The 21,121-nt window shown below is 38.4% G+C and overlaps 1 protein-coding gene across 1 annotated transcript; it reads left to right on the plus strand.

Moving 5' to 3' along the window:
• Nucleotides 1-13,083: 13,083 nt before the first annotated feature.
• On the plus strand, nucleotides 13,084-15,358 carry LOC145124805 (cyclin-D3-2-like). Its single transcript, XM_079060264.1, has 4 exons — nucleotides 13,084-13,859; nucleotides 13,983-14,184; nucleotides 14,292-14,422; nucleotides 14,822-15,358. Exons 1-4 carry the CDS (start codon nucleotides 13,353-13,355, stop codon nucleotides 15,080-15,082), a joined length of 1,101 nt encoding a protein of 366 aa, XP_078916390.1. The 5' UTR covers nucleotides 13,084-13,352; the 3' UTR covers nucleotides 15,083-15,358.
• Nucleotides 15,359-21,121: the final 5,763 nt, after the last annotated feature.

The following is a 21,121-nucleotide window of genomic DNA, read 5'->3' on the forward strand; positions in this document are numbered from 1 at the left end:
ACTTAATAAATGAGATTTTTGTGAAATACATTATGAGTATTATGTGATTTTTAAAAGAAAATTTTGTTTTGAAAATTTACGTCGTTACAAGTTGGTATCAGAGCCTTGGTTTGAGGGATTTGGATGCACCTCCGGGTGTGTTTGGACTCAAACTGAGGATTTGAGAAAGATTTTCAAAAGAGATCAATTTTTCTAAAACGAGAAAGAGTTTATGAGAAAACGAGTTGGAGCAATGTGTACAATCAGCCAGAGCCCGAACGGTGATTTCCCAAAATACCCTTACTTTTGTGTTATGAGATATTTTATGAGATATTATGCATGCTGGAGATAGGCTAGGTATTTCATATTTTAGGACTAGAGTTTCCTGATTTGTGATGCCTTAGCCTAGGAGTTTCTGCTATATGTGATGTGCTTTTGAGTATGTGTTGAGTAAGAGTATCTAACAGGAATCACCTAGAGAGAGAGCGTTCTGAGTCGAGAGATAATCTAGGAGAGATACCTAGATGAGCATTTGAGAAGTCTACTGAGTAGAGTAATTAGATACCTCGAGAGGGGAATGCCTGAGTCGGCGATGTCTTTTGAGTTGTGAATAGAGCAGGAGGAATTTTACGCCAGAGTGGCTTTATGTGTTAGTGGAGGTTATTCGGTGCCCGAATGTTGCTTGCTTCGTGCTTTGTGGAACCCTTGATGATGGGAGACAACTACTAAGTGAATATGACGATATTCAGGAGGTAGATGGCTGGCATCATGAGGAGTTCTTCAGCAGCTGATGGCAGAGAAGTGTGAGAACCTAGGAAGAGCCTAGGGAGTGAACTTAGTCAGATGAGTACGCTAGTAGAGGAGAGTATTTCACTGAGGAGCGAACACGCGTGGCGGGATTGGTGATGGAGGAGGTTGAGCAACTACTTAGAAAATCTGGGGCGATCCGTGTGGAAAGTATGGATAGATGTGGCAGGTAGTATGGGCCCGTACTACTAAAAGCAGAGGACCCATACTCGAAACAGGGAGAATTCCAGTGGTTCTAAGTAGTAGAGTGAGAAGAGGTAACATGGTTCGAGTACCATGAATTGTAGTAGAGTGAGAAGAGGTAATAGGGTTCGAGTACCATGAATTGTAGCCAATTGAGAGGATATAACATGGTTCGAGCACCATGATTTGTGGCAGATTGAGAGGATATAGCATGGGTTGAGTACCATGACTCGTAGCGGATAGTGCTTCTGATCTTACCAGTCGTCTTGTTGTGATGATTTAGACCGAGAACGGATATGATAGAGTGTGGGGCCAGAAGGCCAGGTAGATCGAGTCACAAAGGAACGTACCTTGAGAAGGAAATCGAGTTAGTTTCCGAGAGATTTTATTGGTGAGATGTCAGCTGGAGTCGCAAGACTCAGGGATGAGTAGAGATAAGGTTTAATAGAGGATTGCGGTCTGAGTTGAGCAGTCGTCCGGTTGTTGAGAAGTCACCTTCTGTGACAAGAGTTGCGCTTTTCCCGTTCCTGTGAGAAGCATCAGAGATGATGAGCTTTTGGTTTCCGAGTTGGAGGTGAACCCTGTGGGGTAGCATAGGGTTGTGATCTTTCCACCAGAGTATTTGAGCAGCATGTCTACTGCGAAGTATGTCCCATTCCATGAGAAATTTATTAGTGAGGACTGAGATGTAAGAGATCAAGGAAGTACCTTCCTAGGTAGGGCATACTTTTAGCAGCAGTTCCAGGTGATTTCGAGGAAGTATACCGGCGCGGTGGCCCTCGTTGCTTATGTAGTGTATCGGTTGTGAGAGCGGAGTCGCCTTTTTCCATGATGATCCACGCGATGGGCCGTTGGAGGAAGGATTGGAGACGAGAAGTGTGATAGTGCATTATTTCCAGATTGGGAGACGGGACTAACTCGGGACAAGTAGGATATTTGGCGGTGTGTTGGTCTGAGATTTCGATATGGCTGGAGACAGTGTCGTGAGGAGGTTTATGGGATTTGTGGATTTCGGGATAATTGGAGTTATGTGGTTATTATCCGGAAGATCATCGAGCACGGTGTGGTATATTCCATAAGGCGGAATTAGTGCCTCTTGCAACCCAGTCTGTGGAGTAGACTGTGGTATACCAAGTGGGGATGGTTCGAACCCTGAGTGGGGGAGAACTGAATTATTTACTGAGAGAATCAGATAATTGTTCTAATACGGTTAGAGAACTGGATATGGAGACCTGCGATGCGGATTCATGGGATCATGGTTATTGGTGATCAAGGCGAGGTGCAGGGCGAGATAATGCGTGTTATACGTGCTTAGGGAAGGAGGAGTGTTCCCACAACGAGTAGTCGTTGGGAAGGCGCCTTAGGGTGATGAGAGAGTCTTCGAGGTTGTAATGGTCGAATTCGAGGTGGTTGGCTCGTAAGGATAGTTCCGACGGTTGAGAATTTCTAGTTCGATGTATGGATTGTTATGTTCACTTTGGGAAGGGCAGAGGTTGTTGGGCAACCAACTTCGGAGTCGACATGAATATTCTTGTAGAGGTTTGAGTACCAGAGGAGGGAGTTTCGGGTCGTCGACAATGTGTTCTGAGTCATCGACGATTTCTCCATGTTTCAAGTTGAGGGTTGGGATTCTCGAAGTTATAAGATGTGTGAGAGGAAGATCAGTTGTGAGATTCTGACAGGGTGCATTGCGGTATCTAAGTATGATGCCGTGAGTAGGAGATCGGTTGTGGAGGCAAGACATCATGAGATTCTGTGATGGTGTGCCGAGGCATCCGGGTATGATGTCCTAAATTTTGGATTATTTCGAGACTTGAGTTATGAGATGACGAGTGGTGTATCAAGTGTCTATGGTTCTGGTGGGGGCCCTTCAGCTAGTTGACATCAAACGGGATTATCTGAGAATGTGAATTGCAGCGAGAAAATAGGTTTTGTCATGGCGGTGGTCGTCTAAACTAGTGATGCTTAGCCTGGATGGGTGTGTGTACCTATCTATGCTGGCCGCGGAGCATGAGTGAATGAACGCAGGTTGGCGTCGAATTGAGGATGAGATCGTGGGGTGATAAGAGAAAGCACGGTAAGACTACAGGGAGCTGTAGCATCCATGAGTTAGTGCGAGAGAGTGTGGTGATACTGCGGGAAGCCACAGTATTCGCCAGTTAGAGAAAGGGTGTTGTGATACTGCGGGGAGCCGTAGTACTCACCAGTCAGAGAGAGGGTGTTGTGATACTGCGGGGAGCCGTAGTACTCACTAGTCAGTGAGAGGGAGTTGTGATACTGCGGGGAGCCGTAGTACTCGCTAGCCAGTGAGAGAGAGTGTTGTGGTGCTGCGGGGAGCCGTTTTATTCGTTAGTCAGAGCATGACACAGGAGTGTTCCTAGGCTTGAGTAGCCTTATTATATTGAGACTTGGGGGACTCGGTAGTCAGACCAGGAGAGAGACGAAGGTCTCCATAATGGTCGAGAATCAGTATATTCTGAGTTAGGTTGTGGAGACCAAAATCGGAAGGAATCGGAGAAGTGACGTACGCGTGGGTTGCGGGTCATGGGTCGCGAGTTGAGTGTTTTGTTGGGACAAGTGGTTCCAATTCTGTGATGGACCAGACTCTCGATTTGAGTTCGATTCTAGTGGTGTATTGAGTAGGCAGAATGAGATTCCGGATTTAGAGATGAATTTCATTTTGAAGGGGGTATTGTTTGCATCTGGTGTCTTAGACCTGAGTGGGTCAATTCGTTGGTATGAGAAAACCCTGAAACACATGGAACTAATGAGTAGTAGACGACAGAGGTCGAGGGTGAGACGAATTCCGTATTCGCTTGAGGTAAAGAGAACTTCGTGACTTGTGTGTCACACTGGGCCGAGATAGTTGTATTGAGAAGGAAGTCAGTGAGACGTTTTGGTACATGTAATGGGTAACCTTTGGAGGTTCAACTACTGGGTCAGGAGATGATCTGGTGCTCAGTCTTGAAAGGGATATTGAGAAGGGAACTAAGGTTTACGTTTGTTGGATGTCGGAGGATGCTTCTGAACAAGCATGATCATTTCTGTGTCTGAGGTCAGGGTGTAGAGAGCTCGATGTTCAAATGGGTTTTGATTGCAGTACAGTGGATGGGTCCCTGGTATGATGTGATCCTTTCATTCCTTGGTATATGATATGGATTGTTTATCATGTTTGGGACGAGTGATCGGTAGCCAGTTTGGGCATGGACTTGTTTTTATCGGTCCCCACTAGAGAATCAGAGGGGCAATGAGTTATCGGAGTTTGTTATTCGAGGAGCGAATAACGTGGTGATATCTTGAGAGTGTAATCTGGCTGTGTGACAGACCACTAGAGTTTCCAGATTCTGGAGAGGCAGAAGGTGTAGCGTAGTGGCAGACGGGTCTGTCCTTTTTCCAGGGAGGAGTTCCTGTTTGGATTCAGGTGTCCAGAGAGGAAGATAGTTGTGCGGTATGAGATCCTTTCGATGGTGCTGTTCGGTTATTCGTTTAGATCTATTTGTCGTTGAGGAGCGATTTCGAGGGCGAAATCTAATTCAAGTGCGGGAGAATTGTAACATCCGGATTTTTAGGGACATTATTGTGTATGTTAATCTTGAGATTGAAGGAGAGACTCGACGAGTTGAGGGACTAACTCGCCGAGTCGAGTCGAGTTGCTCGCGTGGATTTAATGAGTGGACTCGACGAGTTAGAGGAGGGACTCGCCGAGTAGGTGCTGGGCAGAGAAACCCTAATTTTCCGGGTGTGTGACCTATTTAAGGGGCACTAAGCCCTCATTTCCGCAACCATTTGTCATTTGAGAGCTTGAGAGAAACGCTAAACCCGTTCCATCTATTGTGAAGAGAATGAGTAGCTATTTTGGTGCATTCTTGTGCACTTCTTCGAAGGTGATATAAGAGCTGCGTGATTTGGATCAAAGGAGGGTTGTGGATCTGTGGTTTTGAGTGCATTAGCTGCTGGGTGGAGGTACAAAGTTCTCATCTTGTTCATTTCTTTTGCTAGATCTCATCTTAAGAGTTTTAGGGCTTTTTCCCCACTCATTTGCACCTTTGAGTTAAATGAGCATGATTTGAGGTTAGAAACCTCAGATTTGGACTATAGGAGACTTTGTGAGTCTAAAGACCCAAACTTTATCGAGCTAGAGGCAAGATCTTGTGCATCTAAACCTTACTAGAGTCTTGATTTGGCATTCTAAGCCAAATTGCCATGCATGAGCGGAAAGCTGCAAGCTTTACGTGACTTTTAAGCTTAGGAGGTTAGATCTAGGGATTGGGACCATAGATCTGAATTAAAATGTCTGGAAGAGGATGTGGACTGAATAGACTCGCCGAGTCAATGAGCTGACTCGGTTTGTCCCGATGAGCTTGTTCATACGTTAACTCGGCGAGTTGGGGGACAACTCGACGAGTTGAACTGAACTTTTTGAGACTTCTTAGGATACGAGGGGACTCAACGAGTCGTAGGAGTGCACTCGACGAGTCGGGTCAAACATGGACTGTTGACTCGAGTTTGACTTTTGTTGACCTTAGGGTTTGGTCAAGATGTATGAAAGAGGTCAGGAAGGGTAGAATGGTCTTTTACCCATCTGAGAGAGCATAGGAAGGGAATAGTCTAGCCTTTGAGATCCATTGTTAATTAGAGGTAATTTCTGTATGTGATTAGGCGGAGGCTAGATCAGTGTTTCGAGTTCGAGATCGTCCGAGTTTACCCGAGGTGAGTCTTCTCACTATACTTTACCTTGAGTGGTAGTTATGTGTGACCGGAAGGTCTTGTGTACTTACATTGAGTATTATGTTATCCTGCCTTATGTTTTATGCTGTGCATTATTCTTTGTGATTTATGCCATGCGGAGCTTTACAGACCGGACCAGAGGGTCCAACGAGCTAGACCGGACCAGAGGGTCCAACGAGCTATGGGACTGGAGGGTCCCGCTGAGACACATTGACCGGAGGGTCTTACAGAGCATAGCCTCGAGTGGCGAATTGTTGTATGTGGTATTTTGGGGAACTTACTAAGCTTCGTGCTTACCGTGCTATGTGTTTCAGGTTGTTCTCAGGATCGCGGGAAGGCACTGGCTTGATTGTACACACCAGTGGAAGAGTTACGTTTTGAGGATCCTGGATTTTAACCGAGCAATTATGGATTTTTGAATTGCAAAGTTAATAAATGAGATTTTTGTGAAATACATTATGAGTATTATGTGATTTTTAAATAAATAATTTGTTTTGAAAATTTACGTCGTTACACCATGGAAAGTTTTCGTGTTGGAAGCCCAAAAACGACAATATTATGATATGTACCAGATGTGGGTGTTACATGATCTCCACCAATCCAAGTATCAGTAGACGAGTCAATCATGCCCCTACTGTTGGTCATATACACTCCAAAACCAAAATTCCCCTCACCTATACACCCTTAGTTACCTTTATGTTCCATGGTTCAACCATGTAACTAATGAGATCCACCTTATTTTCCTTACCTAATTCAAGGTAATTAGGCTTCTTATGGACCCACCAACTTGAGCTGAGGACTTCAAGGATGAAGTATGATTCAAGTGGGGAAGAATTGTAACACCCGTTCCTCGGGTATATCTTCTTATGATTTTAAGTTTATACTTTTTGAGAATTCAGAGTCTACGTAACATGTAAATTGTGAATTACATAGGGTGTAATTCATTAATCTCATGCGAGGACCTTATCCACTATGTAGGGCGTAGTGGTGCATAGTGCAAACCCTAAATTCAGGGTTTTGAGCCCTATTTAAGGACCTTAACCCCCTTGATACCTTTCTTATGACCAACTTCCATCCTCCAAAGCTGCCCTTTCAAAACCCTAACCATTTTGAGAGATTTATGAGATTCTAAGTGTTTGTGTTTGTGCTCATTTGAAGAAGAAGATCCTTGGAGAAGCATCTAAGAGTCCAAGACTTATAGATCCAAATTCTTCAGTTTGTTTTCCACCTCCAAGAGGTATAAATTTCCCATCTTGGCAATCTTTCATGATAGATATAATTATTGTGCATTTATATACTTTTTGTCCCATAACTTTGGTTCTAGTGAGTATGTTCTACTCCAAACCATTTGAAGACCATTTCCTGCAGTTTTGGGGTTGTAGAACTATAAAGTTGCATGCTTCAACACTCACATTCACTCCATGCATGAGATCTCGAGCATTGGTACATTTTATGGACTTATAGCTTGGTTTATTACTCATTTATGACATGAAAATGGATAAAGTCAAGGACTTTTTCCATTAAAACGTCCCTATTGTTCATATTTGGAAGTTTGAGGAGTTAACTGTTTGAATTGAGAGCTTAATGGATCATTTAGCATTCAGACTTAGTACGTGGGGCGTACATCTTGCTATGCAGGGCGTAGCTTGATGTTGGAGCATAATCTCATAGCTTCTACGCCATGCATACTATAGTTTGTACGCGGGGTGTAGGAGGGTGGACCGTGGACTTTGAATTGTTGACTTTTGGTTAAAATTAGGTTTTGAGCATGGTTTGAAAATGGTACTTCTTTATTGTTGATTAGGTGCTTATTTTGTACATGTCTACATTGTGTGATCTGTTGTACTTAGCTGCTACTTGTGAGGTGAGTCTTCTAACTATATTTACCTGTGTGGTAATTTTGTCTGTGACCAACTGGGTCGTAAATGTTGGTTATTGTTATGTATGCATTGAATTGTATTGTTGATAATTTGGGATTACTGAGAATCTCCATGATTGTTGATAACCCCTGGAACATGTTGTTAATCCATAGGGCGTGCAGTTAGCCCACTAGGATTGCTGATAATCCCCAGAGTTGCTGATAACCCATAGTTTTTTATTATGTTGTGCTATATGGATATTTTAGGAAGGACTCACTAAGGTTTATGCTTACAGTGGTGGATTCAATGTGTTTGAAGTACTTCGGATGACCGTGGGAAGGTGAAGGCTTGATTGTACACTCCAACTTGCAATTTTTATGATTTTCACATTTTTGATACTCTGATTTGGATGATTGTATTGATGTATCTGGTATTTTTCATGACTTGGATTTTTATGAAACTTTGTGGTTTTACTAAATTAAAAATGAAAAAAATTGTGGTAAAAATCATTCTTTTACAATGTTTTCGAAAAAGGGTTACATTTTATTCACTCAAAATCTGTTTCTCATATTCTCTCTATCTAATCAAACACAAAATAGCAAATTACTTTCCACGTTTCTGATTTAGAAGTGGCATGACTTCTAAATTGTCATTCTTGGATTATCCCAAATCTAATTTCGTTATTCCCCAGGCTATAGGCTCGAAATCATAGATCTTGGAAAGTGATTGCAATCATGATCCTTGAAATTATCCAAGTATATTGATATTGTGAAGACCCAAAAATCTAACATAGTACTAGTCCTTTTTACCCAATGACACAATCTCAACCACTCTCCAACTTGTGTCTCGTTGTCTCTACATCTAACATATAGCATACTGCCTTGGGCATCCACAAATTTATACTATGAATTTTCCTAGATCTATTTTTCGTTCAGTGTAATGTTGCTTTCTAGCGTCGTTCTTTATAATTCATGTAAACTTTTTAACAAAAACCTTCATATTTCCATTATTTTGCAATATACCCCATGTGCACCATTTGATATCAATGTTTAAGATTTGCAGACATCGCCAATCTAAAGTAAATTTGGCTATAATGACTACTTGGTTCTCATTGATAATTTTCCCAATCTAGATTTATACCTCTTCAAATTTAGGCCAGAAACCTTTAAAAAATTCACACATGATTTCTCTTTCACACACACACACACACACACACACATATATATATATATATATATATATATATATATATATATATATATATATATATATATATATATATATATCCACACCCATTTTTTGAAGAACCATTAAAACCTTCTAATGTGACATCGATGATGAAGTTGACAATGCACGCTTTCATACCTTGTTGACTCCACCATACTATAATTTTAGGTATCGTTCCCTCAAACATTGTTTCAAAATGACAAAGTTAAGTGTATTCTATGTCGTCTCAACAACACTACCCTCATTCCCCTAATCACATGTCCTTAGCACTACCCTTATGGGGTTATGATCCTCAACACTACCACCCACCTTTACAATATCTTACCCATATCTACCTTACTATCATGCTCCTTGATATTGGTCTTATTCTTCCACTACCAACATATGACCACATTTATTCCATTGGTTAGGCCATCCGTTATACCTACCACACACCACATATGTGGTGAGTGCCACATCAGCACCACATTCCCCTACCACTAACATGGGATACCTACCACTAACACAACACTCCACCTCATTTTTTTAATTAAATTTAATTGAAAAATACATAAAAATTCATATAATTGTTTTTTTAAATACTAATTTTCATTAATTTAAAATACTAAATTACATTAATTAAAAAGTACATTAATTAAAACGAAAAAAAATAACTTTAAAACTAAAAATTACATTAACTAAAATAAAAAAAACAATAAAAATAAGATTAAGAATTAAAAAGCTAAAAATACCAAACTTCTAATTTGTGTTTTTTTAAGCAAGGTTATTCCATTGTGAGGAATTCTTCAATTTTTGCCAAGCTTTGACATGTCTAAAACGTTGATGATTTGTGTTTTCATATTGCTCCATGGCCACATTAACCGAATCGATATCGGCTTCGTGTATGTTGTTTACAACAAAGTTGTAAATTCCATTGAACTCAAAGCATTTGGACCTCATATTGCGCCACTTCAAGAATATTTCATCAACATTTCGAATTGCACAACCTATTAAACCATGGGAAACACTTTCAACATTTATCCAAAAAGAACCGGAAGTTTTACCAACGTCGTCTTTCGAAACTGTCACCCATGCTTGTGCTAATTTCTCTTCTTCCTCTTCTGACCATTTCTTATTTTTGGGAGGCATAGTTTTTGAAGGATCAAACAACAAAAATGTAGGGGAGAAGAATTGTATGAAAATAAGAAGATGAGTGGTAGTATTTATAGGTGAATGTTGAAGAAATAGAAAAGAAGCCGTTAGGATAGGAAGAAAGTGGTCAAACGAGATTTAATGCAAGAATTTAAGCTATTGGTCGTTTGGGTTCGTTGTCGGGAGCACGGAGGGCCACGACCACGACCCACCACGAACCACCGGGGTGGTGTGCACGGTCGTGGTTCGTGGCCACCTAGACCACGACCCACTTCGTGGTAACCATACCGGCAGGCCTTATGTATGATATCCAAATTCCACATCCACCCACTATCATAAATTCTAACCACGATCCATTTATTGTGTTTTCTTTGGTTACACTTCCTACTAATGATGGTGTCATTTCCTCGATCATGTTAACATAAAGGCTTATTCTATCAAAACCCTATAACATGTGACTATTATTTCCCATTAAAATTCTCATTGGAACTCCTGATTTGTTTTTTACCCTAATTCAAAACAAAACTACTACACCATCTCCCTTCTATAGTTAACATATCTTGCCCCCACTCAAGTCGTTGATGTTTCTATGCAATCGTCTCACATCTTTTCCACCCTTCCTTGCCTCTTCTACTGTGTCATTGTTATATTTCGGCACCACATCTCACTCTCCCCACAAACCAAACCCAATACAACCATGCCCATTACACGTCCATCATAATTTCCAACTTCTCAACAACCTATGACTACCCACTTAAAATTTGACACCTTCATATCTTTATATATTGTAAACCTTCACCATACCTCCCAACCTCCTATTTTCACCTATCCATAAATCCCTTATAGTTTCTTTTTGTGAGCAGAACTAAAATGATTCCATGTATAAAGAATGTGAAATATTACAACGTAATCATATTTAGGATATAATGTAGTCCAGTGATGCATAAATTCTATATTGTCTTTGGTTGTATAAAAATATCATCAGTGCGACTCTACAGAATGATATAAGAAAAAGGTTAGTAGTTAATGACAAAACCTAACGAGTTGGAGTTGACTATGATGATACTTTCAACCTAGTTATAAAATCAACAACGACATGCATGGTTTTCAACATTAAAGTTTCTTGCTGGAGGCATACACACAAATTAGATATCAAAACACCTTACATGGGACATACAAGAAACAATATTCATGTAGCAACCTCCCAAGTTCATTGATGTTTTATACCTCTCTCATATATCTACCTTAAGAAATCACTATATGACCTCAAATAGCCTCCTCCCCCTTAAACCCAAACACGGTACCAAAGGTTTGCCACGTTTCTTACGTCACATGAGTTCAAAACTATAATATATTTTATCTCACTTTCTGTTTTCGACATGGGACTTACACCGTTTTCATATTTTTATATGTATTATGACATTGTGATCACTGCCTCCTTCGACCCGCTTCTGAAACATATTATTATATCCATCTCGAATGAGTTCATGATGACAAATATTCACAAATCACGTAACTTAATTGGGATTTTAGCAACTCAAAACCCTGATGGCATTTTCTCTTCAAATCTTAATATTTCAAGGATATTTTGGCACACGCTAACATGTCACATTGCCATTTTGCTACCTCTCTAGTTGACATAACCCATAAGCTTAATGTCACAATAGGTCCATTGAATTATGATCCATCAACCTATTAGAGCCTTTTTGGGATACTACAAAACTTAACCTTCACACTTCTAGATATCACATATGTAGTCTACCAAGAGTGCATGTTCTTTGTGAAATTCATCTTTGTTTTCTCAAATATATTATATGGTATCTACAAGTTACTCTCCACTCTGGGATCCATCTTTTAACACATGCATCCCTTGCGGCCACCACTAACTGCTTAGGTGTTGAATAGGAGGGGTGGTTATTAGGACTCATGTCGAGTTATACTACATATAATCAGGAGACAAATTAGTCTCATGGTCCTTTAAATGTCATCACATAGCTTCACGGTCTAGCTGGTAGCTAATGTGGATGTTGAAACAAGATGGCTCCGCAAACCTACTTCTCAAATTACAAATATATGGATATGCGTATGTCGTTCATTGTGACAATGTATATGTTTTTACCTTTCTGGAAATTTGGTGCTAAATCAGTACATCAAGCATATTGAGATAAACATCCACTTTGTGTTCAATATTTAGCACATCTTCATTAAAAACATTTCAAGATATTTATTTACAATATTTTGCTCGAGTTAAAATGTTTGTCTTCTTCTCGTTCAAACTGTGGGGTATATTAAGGATGCCTCTTTAAATATATTCATAGTATTGTAGATAAGATTTGTATAGTATAGAGTTTGTTCTATTTTTGTACAGGGTTGTATTCTATTGTTTTATTCACAAAATATACAAAGATATTTCGCCACTTAAAAAACGTAGGAAGCATTTGATTTCGCCACATAACAAATATATCAATTGTTTCCCAAATCATTATACACAAAAGTTAACATATTTGATTTCATTTGGATGCTTTAAAACATTTATTATTGATTTGAAATATATTTCCTTTGGTTTCTTGGTAAAAGTTTGAGGTTCGGGCGAATAACAAAGCTGGGTCCAACTCAAACCATGACAGTATGTGGGTTCCCTGTTTTCAAAGTTTTAGTATTGACCATCTAGTGATCTAGGTTGAGCTCGAACTCGCCAATCTTTTGATCTAAATGAACCAATAAATATTCATTTGTGGTGAGATAATGTGGCCCGATTGGTTTTTCGCTTTCCGATTTGTGCAAACATATTTATAATTTAATGAATTAAAACATGTTTTATGCAGTTTAATCTCTTTTTTATATTAACATATTCTTTATAAAAGACATCAAACCGAAAAACAAAAGTTGGATAGCAAATTCAGTCTCTTTTATAAATATATATTCCAATATAAAAAGACACCAAAAGTGTAAAAAATCCGCTCAAAAGAAAAAGAGGAAAAAGAATAACTTATCATGTTTTTAAATTATTTAATTAAAACTAAAACAATAGCAATAAAGCATAGTAAATCTTTTAATATTTTCATAAAAAGGTTAGAATTAAATTCAATCGGTAAACAATATATCTTGTAGACTCCCATCGACTGAAAACAGTGTGTATAAATATAAAGAAAGGACAAGCGTGACACCCGCTCTGATACTATCACTTCCTTTTCCTTTCTGTTTTTTTCTGCAACCTTCTCTCTATCTCTCTCCTCCCCTGATTGATACATACAGAGCGCCTAAACCTATACGTATAGAGCGAGATAGAGAGAGAAGACAGAGGGTTCTAGAGAGAGAAATTGAAAAAAAAACAGAGTAAAATTCAAGGACCAATGGATGATTGTATGAGGGTGATGATCAATACCCTCTCCACTTTACTCCTTTTCTCCTTTCTGTAATCAAACTACACTAAACCCAATGGCCATTTTATCACCATATTCATCTTCTTTCCTTGACACACTCTTCTGCAATGAAGAACACGATCAACAATGGAGTCTTGAAGATGAAGATGGAGATGAAGATGAAGATGGAGTTACACAAACCACCCTCACAGATTCCTCTGATCTCCATTTTCCATCCCTGGGCCAGCAAGATTTGTTCTGGGAACATGAAGAACTCGTGTCTCTCCTCACAAAAGAACAAGAGCAAGAAAAACAAACCACTTGTACTTTCTCTTTTGACCAAACAGATCCCTCTGTTTTTCTTGCTCGCAAAGAGGCTGTGGAATGGATCCTTAAGGTCAAAGCTCATTATGGATTCACACCTCTTACAGCCATTTTAGCCATCAATTATCTTGATAGGTTCCTCTCCAGTCTCCATTATCAGAAAGATAAGCCATGGATGATTCAGCTTGTTGCAGTCAGTTGCCTCTCTTTGGCTGCTAAAGTTGAAGAGACTCAAGTCCCTCTCCTACTAGATCTTCAAGTATGATTATAATATAGACACAAAACATCAACTTTATCCACCATTTTTTATAAAATCGATCTGGGTTTTCAAAATCTTGAACTTACGCAACTGGGTTTTTGTTTTCTTGAATCTTTACTGTAGGTGGAGGACGCAAAGTTCTTGTTTGAGGCCCAAAACATACAAAAGATGGAACTTTTGGTTATGTCGACACTGAAATGGAGGATGAACCCAGTTACTCCGATCTCTTTTCTTGATCACATTGTAAGAAGGCTTGGATTAAACAATCATCTCCACTGGGATTTCTTCAAGAAATGTGAAGCTCTCGTTCTTGATTTAGTCTCAGGTAATTAATTTATCAAGAGTCAACTCAGATCAGATCTTTCTGACATTCGAAAAACTGTTTTTGTTATGTTCTATTTCTGTTTTCATTTTGGTTTGTTTTGTTTCAAGATTCAAGATTTGCATGGTATAAACCATCTGTATTAGCCACAGCTACGATGCTTCGTGTGGTTGATGAAACCGATCTTCCCAACTCCATTGACTACAAAAGTCAACTTCTGGATCTTCTCAAAACCACTAAGGTTTGTCTCTTTGTCCTTTCCGGTTTCCACTATCATGCTTATGGTCTGCTTGTGCATGTTTTTGGGTACAACTCCCACTGCTCATGGAACAACTTTTGATGCAATAAATGGTATGATGGTACTTTGTTTGAAAAAGTCGCTGTAAGACGTTGCTTGCTTTGATTTAGTTATCATGCTTAAAACATGTACTGTGCATCAACAGATGTACTCCAAAGTCCAAACAGAAGGGTGATTTCGTCTTTTTAACTAGTTACAGACCTTAAGGTCAAGATAATGTTGCATGTGAGTTGTGACACAATCTTTGATGATATAACTAGATCATAATGCATGCATAACTGAGTTTCACTTGTACTTTCATTTTTTTTCTTAGTATTAATAATACTTTTAACATTTATACAGGAAAACGTAAACGAGTGCTACAAGCTCGTTATGGAGCTACCTTACAATCATCATAATAAGCGAAATCCAGAAGAAAACGAGACAACATATCCTGTTAGCCCAGCTGGTGTCATTGATTTCACATGTGATGAAAGTTCAAATGATTCATGGGAAATCAACGATCATCTTTTCAATCAACCTTCGTTCAAGAAAACAAGATTCGATCAACAGTTTGGGTTTAGTTCGTTTCTAAGTTTCGAACCATTTGTGAGCCCTCGCTAGCCATGATTTCATGGAGGGTAGCAGTTGTTGGAGCATGCAGGTTATTAAAATCGGTCCAGTACTAGATATAAACGACCTGTAATATATGGGGACTAAATATAAAACGACCAAGAGAGTGGTTGATGTAGAGATATGGTCGTGGTTGGTCGATTTCTATATCCCTTTAGGTCGTTTTTAATGTGAGATAAATTAAATCGGGTAATGTGAAGTCCTTTTCAAGCAATGGAGATATATTTATGGATGATATTTAAAAAAAATGATTTTGTTGGTCATAAACTCTTATCTTTATGCACATTTTTCACGATTTACTAGCTTACATTTGTTCTTAAAAAACAAAAAAATATATTTTTACCTGCAATTGCAGATGTAGTAGGTTGATCGGTTCAAAATTAAACTCACATTTGCTATTCAAGAATCACCATTAAATTTATAAAAAATATCATTAAACTCACATTTTCTATTAAGAATCACCATTAAAATTATTTTTTATACAAACAATTAACCATTAAATCTAAGTTTTGTACACATTTATTTACATTATCTTTTCCAACAATTAGCAATTTTCCATCGAACATAATTTTAATGAAGAAAAAAGAACATCATTTTATATTTATCTTTTTCTTCTCATCTCCAGTGAAAACGTCCACACAACCTCTACTACCTTGCGTACGTCCTCCTTCTGATCACATATTTTCTTGTTCTTCTACCTCTCCTGCTACTTTGTGAAATCCATCTTTACTCCAAATCCATCTTTTATCGCTTTCTTTTTAGAATCGTGCTTTCTTTTTAGAATCGTACGCCACCGGTAAACACATCCATCCAAGGATGCAATTTTATTGCCACAATATGACTTCAAACTGATTGGAGCTTAATTTGAATGTAGGTTTGAATAGATCAGATTTGAATAGATCAGATTTGAATCGATTTTTTTATAGGTCGAAGCTGATTTTAGATTATTGAATGATGTTGATGGAATGTGTTGTTTGTTGTTTGAGGTGGATAGTGACTGTAAGAGATGGACGACAATGGTGGGAGTGGGTGGTTTACATAAAAAAACATTAACTTGCAATACCCAATAATATGATAGATTTTGAACACCTCGGATGAGTTTAATGATAAACCATGTATTAAAAAAAAATGACTAGACGTATACAAACATGATTGTTGTAAGGCCACATCTTATGATTTGATGATTCAAACACATAAAACGCTGTCCACCAGCACCAACACCAACATCAGCTTGACTAGCGATAGCGTGATCCCAATGATCTTAGTGATCGTTTGTATATTAGGTAAATACACTCTATATATATAGAATAGATATATGATACGTAATCTTAGTGATTAGGATCAGACCTTTACATAAATTAGTATACATCCCTAAAATAGTGGGATCTTCGTTTCTGTAATCGTATATATTGTACTATTAGGATTAAACCCTAATAGAGTTTTGTACCTTGCTTTGTGCGAATGTTCTCTTTGTGAAAACCTTTTCTTAGTGAAACTATCTTTGTGATCATATTGTTCTTTTGTTCTTTGTTTTTTCTTCATGATTTATACTTGAGTGTATCCGATCGATACAAACCTTCAATTGGTACTAGAGCGGGTTTACGATACATTCAAGTTATCATGTCTTCCTCTTATAATCCAAAGTCGTCTGCGGTTAACAAGATCCCTCCTTTTGATGAACATAACTTTACAATGTGGAAATCAAAGGCTATGGTTCTTGAAACCATGGTCTTTGATATGCTCAATATCGTCGATAATGGTCCACACCTTCCCATATATCAACCTATGGTTAACCCTGACTGTGAATATGCTCAAGAGATGATGGAAACCCTGACTGTGGCTTATGAAGGCATTGTGAAAGTTCAAGCAACAACCATCAACAATCTCAACCGGAGATATGAGCATTTCTTTGCTCAACAAGGTGAGTCTCTAACTCAAACCTTAACAAGTTTAACTGTTTGGTAAATGATATGCGCAGGTTGGGAATTGTCAAGCATTCCTCTCTGTTAGTCTTGAAGTTCTTGGATTCCCTTGGGAAAAGTTGGGAACATCATGCTGATGTCCTTAAGAATAGTGAGAAAATAAATCTCATGGATCTTAACTCATTGTTTGGAAATATATGGAATTATGAATAAACAAAAGCTCTTTGTAAGGACATAATGAGGGACTCCAACAAAGAAAAATCTATAGCCCTGGTCTCTAAAAAAGAAGTAGCCAATTTCATTAGCGACTCTGATGATTCTGATCAGGGTGAAATTAGTAATGACGAAATCCCTAATGAACTAGTTGCTAGTGTTGCGCTCATTGTTAAACGCTATGAAGAAAGTAGATCAAATGGTGCCAAAAGCTTCCAGTCCAAGGGAAATAGCTCAACAAGAAATTATAACATAGAGAAAAGAAATTAAGGAAATTGCTTTAACTGTGGAAGCCCTAACCACTTTGCCAGGGAATGTAAAGAAAAGAGAGAATCTGAAAGCCCTGAAAGCTATGAAGTCTTGTGCAAGAAGCTGCTGGCTCACATGAAGAAGGAGAACATCTCTCTACCAAAAGCTTTCATCGCAAAGCAGGAGGAATATGAGGAATGGGATGAAGAAGAGGAGTCTTCTGAAGAAGAAGGACTAAAGTTTAAAGGTATTATGGCTCTTGTCAATGAAGCTTCTAATGGCAGCTTCAACAGATGTGACGTTAGTTCTTATCAAGTTGCTAGGGAATCAAAGATGAAAAGCAAGAATCCCTTTTCTACTCGCCAGGGTCAGGAGCATGTCTGGTACATAGACATTGGATGCTCTAGACATATGACTGGTCTCAAGTTCCTCTTAAATGATTTTGTGGTGAAAGATGGTCCTTTTGTCACCTTTGGAGATAGAAGTGAAGGAGCAGTCAAAGGCATGGGTATAATAAGGTGCGAATCAGTCGAGCTGAAAGATGTGTTCTATGCCAAGGGCCTTCGAAACAATCTCATTTCAATCAATCAATTGTGTGACACTGGTTATAAAGTTCTTTTCGGCTGGAATGAAGGAAAAGTCATGGACTCAAGGAATGCAATCATGCTCACTGCATTCAGGAACAATGACATTTACATGCTTTGATTTTTTTTGTGTTTAACAATACTGCTTTATGCTTTCTTTACACTACTTTTTGCTATTTTGAACTTCTGAACATACGTTACTAATTTTTATTTTATTATAAAACTCTTTGTGCTCTAAAAATCCTTTCAAGCTTTCATTTTACAAAAGGAGTATACATTGTATATTGTTCTACTAATATTTACTATGTGTTATCTTCTCTCTCACTCACTAAGTCTCAGGATCTACTGCCTTCATCCTGACGCCGACCATCATTGATTTCTCCTTTAAGAAAGGATCAATGTGTCGTTCCTTCGGTGTAACATCTTCTAATTAGAGCTGGATCTACATCTTTTCTTTAACACCAACCGCTCTCTCTGTGAAGCTGATGATCACGTTGAATGACATGAAGCATCCTGCTCATGAGTCAAGATAAGAGAGAACCATGCCTGAACTTATTTTTCTTGACACAAATCTCTTCTTTCTCTTGCAGCCTATCTTTGTTGCAATAGGATGAGGTGAAGGTAGGTAACATGGGACGTCTAATTTCCATAGACGCTCTCACTGCTACAACAATTCTCATCAGAGATCCAAAGACCCCTTCAACAAGACAGTGCTCCTCATCTCTTCTATCACGAATCACAAAGAATTGAACCTTCGAGTTTTGTCTAGGTGACTCTCATAACTTGAAGGTTACAAAGATTGGATCATATTAAATCGTTGGTTACAAAGCCTGGTTCTTGTTCTTCCTTTGTTATGGGTGAACATGAAGCTTGGAATCTATCTGCAATACTTCAACGATTAAAGGCATCTTCTCTCTTTGTTTATTGTGAATTATGTTAATGCATTTGATCATGCTTGTGTACTCTCTTAGATACAATGTTGAGGGGCAAATATCTCAGAGAAAGGAAAAAAAATTATGGCCTTTCAATTCAAAATATTTGTTGGATCGAGTCTTTATCTTATTTATGAAAAAGCTGCATAGATTTCGCTTTTAGAAAACTTCCTTCTTTGACTAATTCTTTTGTTTTAATCTCTTATTGCTTTATTTATTCTATTCTTTATTATTTCATTGTCTTGTACCATTTTAGATGAATTGATGGTGAATTTTAAATTCTGCATTGCAACTTAACTTCATGATACAAAAGATAAACCACTTCTCTTTGATAAATTTACATTGTTTATAATTCACGTTGATTTCACTTCAGCATGATTGAAACATTCCATTCTCTCCTTAACTTCTTCTTCATAAAACTTGATGATTCACTGTGATATACCACACACTGATAAAAGTTTGAAGCTCTATGTCGATGGTTAGTCTATGTACCGTAGGCTATCACACACACCAATCCCTTATTGCCCTTAAAATTCTTCATAAAAGCCTTATGATTCAACTTAACATACCATACGCTGATGAGAGCTCGAAAAATCTGTGTCGATGGTTAGGCTATGTGCCGTAGCTTATCACACGCACAAATCCATTCTCGCCATACATACTTCTTTAGAATTTTATGATTCAACGTATAAAGCCAGACGCTGATGAGAATTCAAAAATATATGCCGATGGGTCTATCATGTTCTGTGATGTATTACACGCACCTACCCATTCTCTCCCAACAAATCGTCTATTAAAGAAGTTGATGATTCACTGTATCTACCATACACTGATAAAACTTCGACATTCTTTGCCAATGTGTACATTTAAACACCAAAATGTATTACAATCATCATACAATTCTTATTCCTTTTCTTCTAATAAAAGAAGTCCATGATTTAGTATATCAAACCATACGCTGATGAGACTTTGCAATACTATGTCAGTGAATGATAATATAAACACATGCTATCAAGAGACATCACAATCTCACTTATGTCAGTTGCAATTTTGATCCACTGATAATGCTACTCTGATACACTGATTGCTTCTGCTGATGATTCATGTCGTTGATGCTATGACTCATTGATACATAATTCACTGATCTCAATAGTAAATTTTGGATGATGATTAAGATACGTAACAACATTTTGAAATATGAGACTTTTACAACGCTTCTTTCTCCAATCATGATTACGCAAAAAAGGAAGAAAATCCACGGATAAAATAGGAGAATTCTCTCTCCTAGGTCATTTTTACAACTCATCCAAGTAGTCGAAGTTCTCTCATAAAGGATCTCTCAATCATCATCTTCTCTGTCTCAAGTTCTTCAAGATTTCATCATGTCAAAGGTTCGCTATGTCTTTTCTCCTGATGCTAATGTAGTCAAAGGCCCCCTGCTCCTAATACTCCCATCGTTGTCCAAGCAAACAACATTGCCTTCTCAGATATCATTCCAAATCAATACAAGAAATCAGGGATTGAAGATTTCAACTACATCAAAAGTTGTCCTCTTCGCTACGCATTCTGTGATTTCCCGGAGCCTTTCTACCCTAAGCAAGTATGTGGGTTTTACTATTCTTTCATTGTCGATTCTAATGCTCAAACCATCTCCGGAACTAGTGGATATGGTTATTCTAGGGTTGTTATCAATGCAACCTCTTTTCGACTTGCTCTACATCCACCTAATCAAAAAACTACTATGAAACTCCTTCTGAGGAAAAATTCAGGTCTCTTCGATCCAAATTAGGGTATAATTTCTCTCCTTAGGGTACTACTCGTGATCCAACTAAATATACCCTTCATCAATGGTATTGTGCTTGATGGAAGTATTTGACAGGGGTAATTGGCAAGTGTCTTGGACATAAGACTGCCAGTTTAGACCAGTTGAACCTGTTTGAGCAATATATTGTGTATGCCATGTCCTACAACAAAAGATTGGACTTTGCTCAACTTTTATTTGATCAACTGGTTGAATGCATCACTGGGAACAAAAAGCCAACTTACGTTTCATAGCCTCGTTGGTTTGCATTAATTATGGATCATACTAGAGAGGGTTACTATGTCAACCATGGAGTCTCCATAAAAATT

Source organism: Lactuca virosa, chromosome 7 (genome assembly GCF_052849685.1).
Source record: "Lactuca virosa cultivar CGN04683 chromosome 7, Lactuca_virosa_CGN04683_v6, whole genome shotgun sequence".
Lineage (NCBI taxonomy): Eukaryota > Viridiplantae > Streptophyta > Magnoliopsida > Asterales > Asteraceae > Lactuca > Lactuca virosa.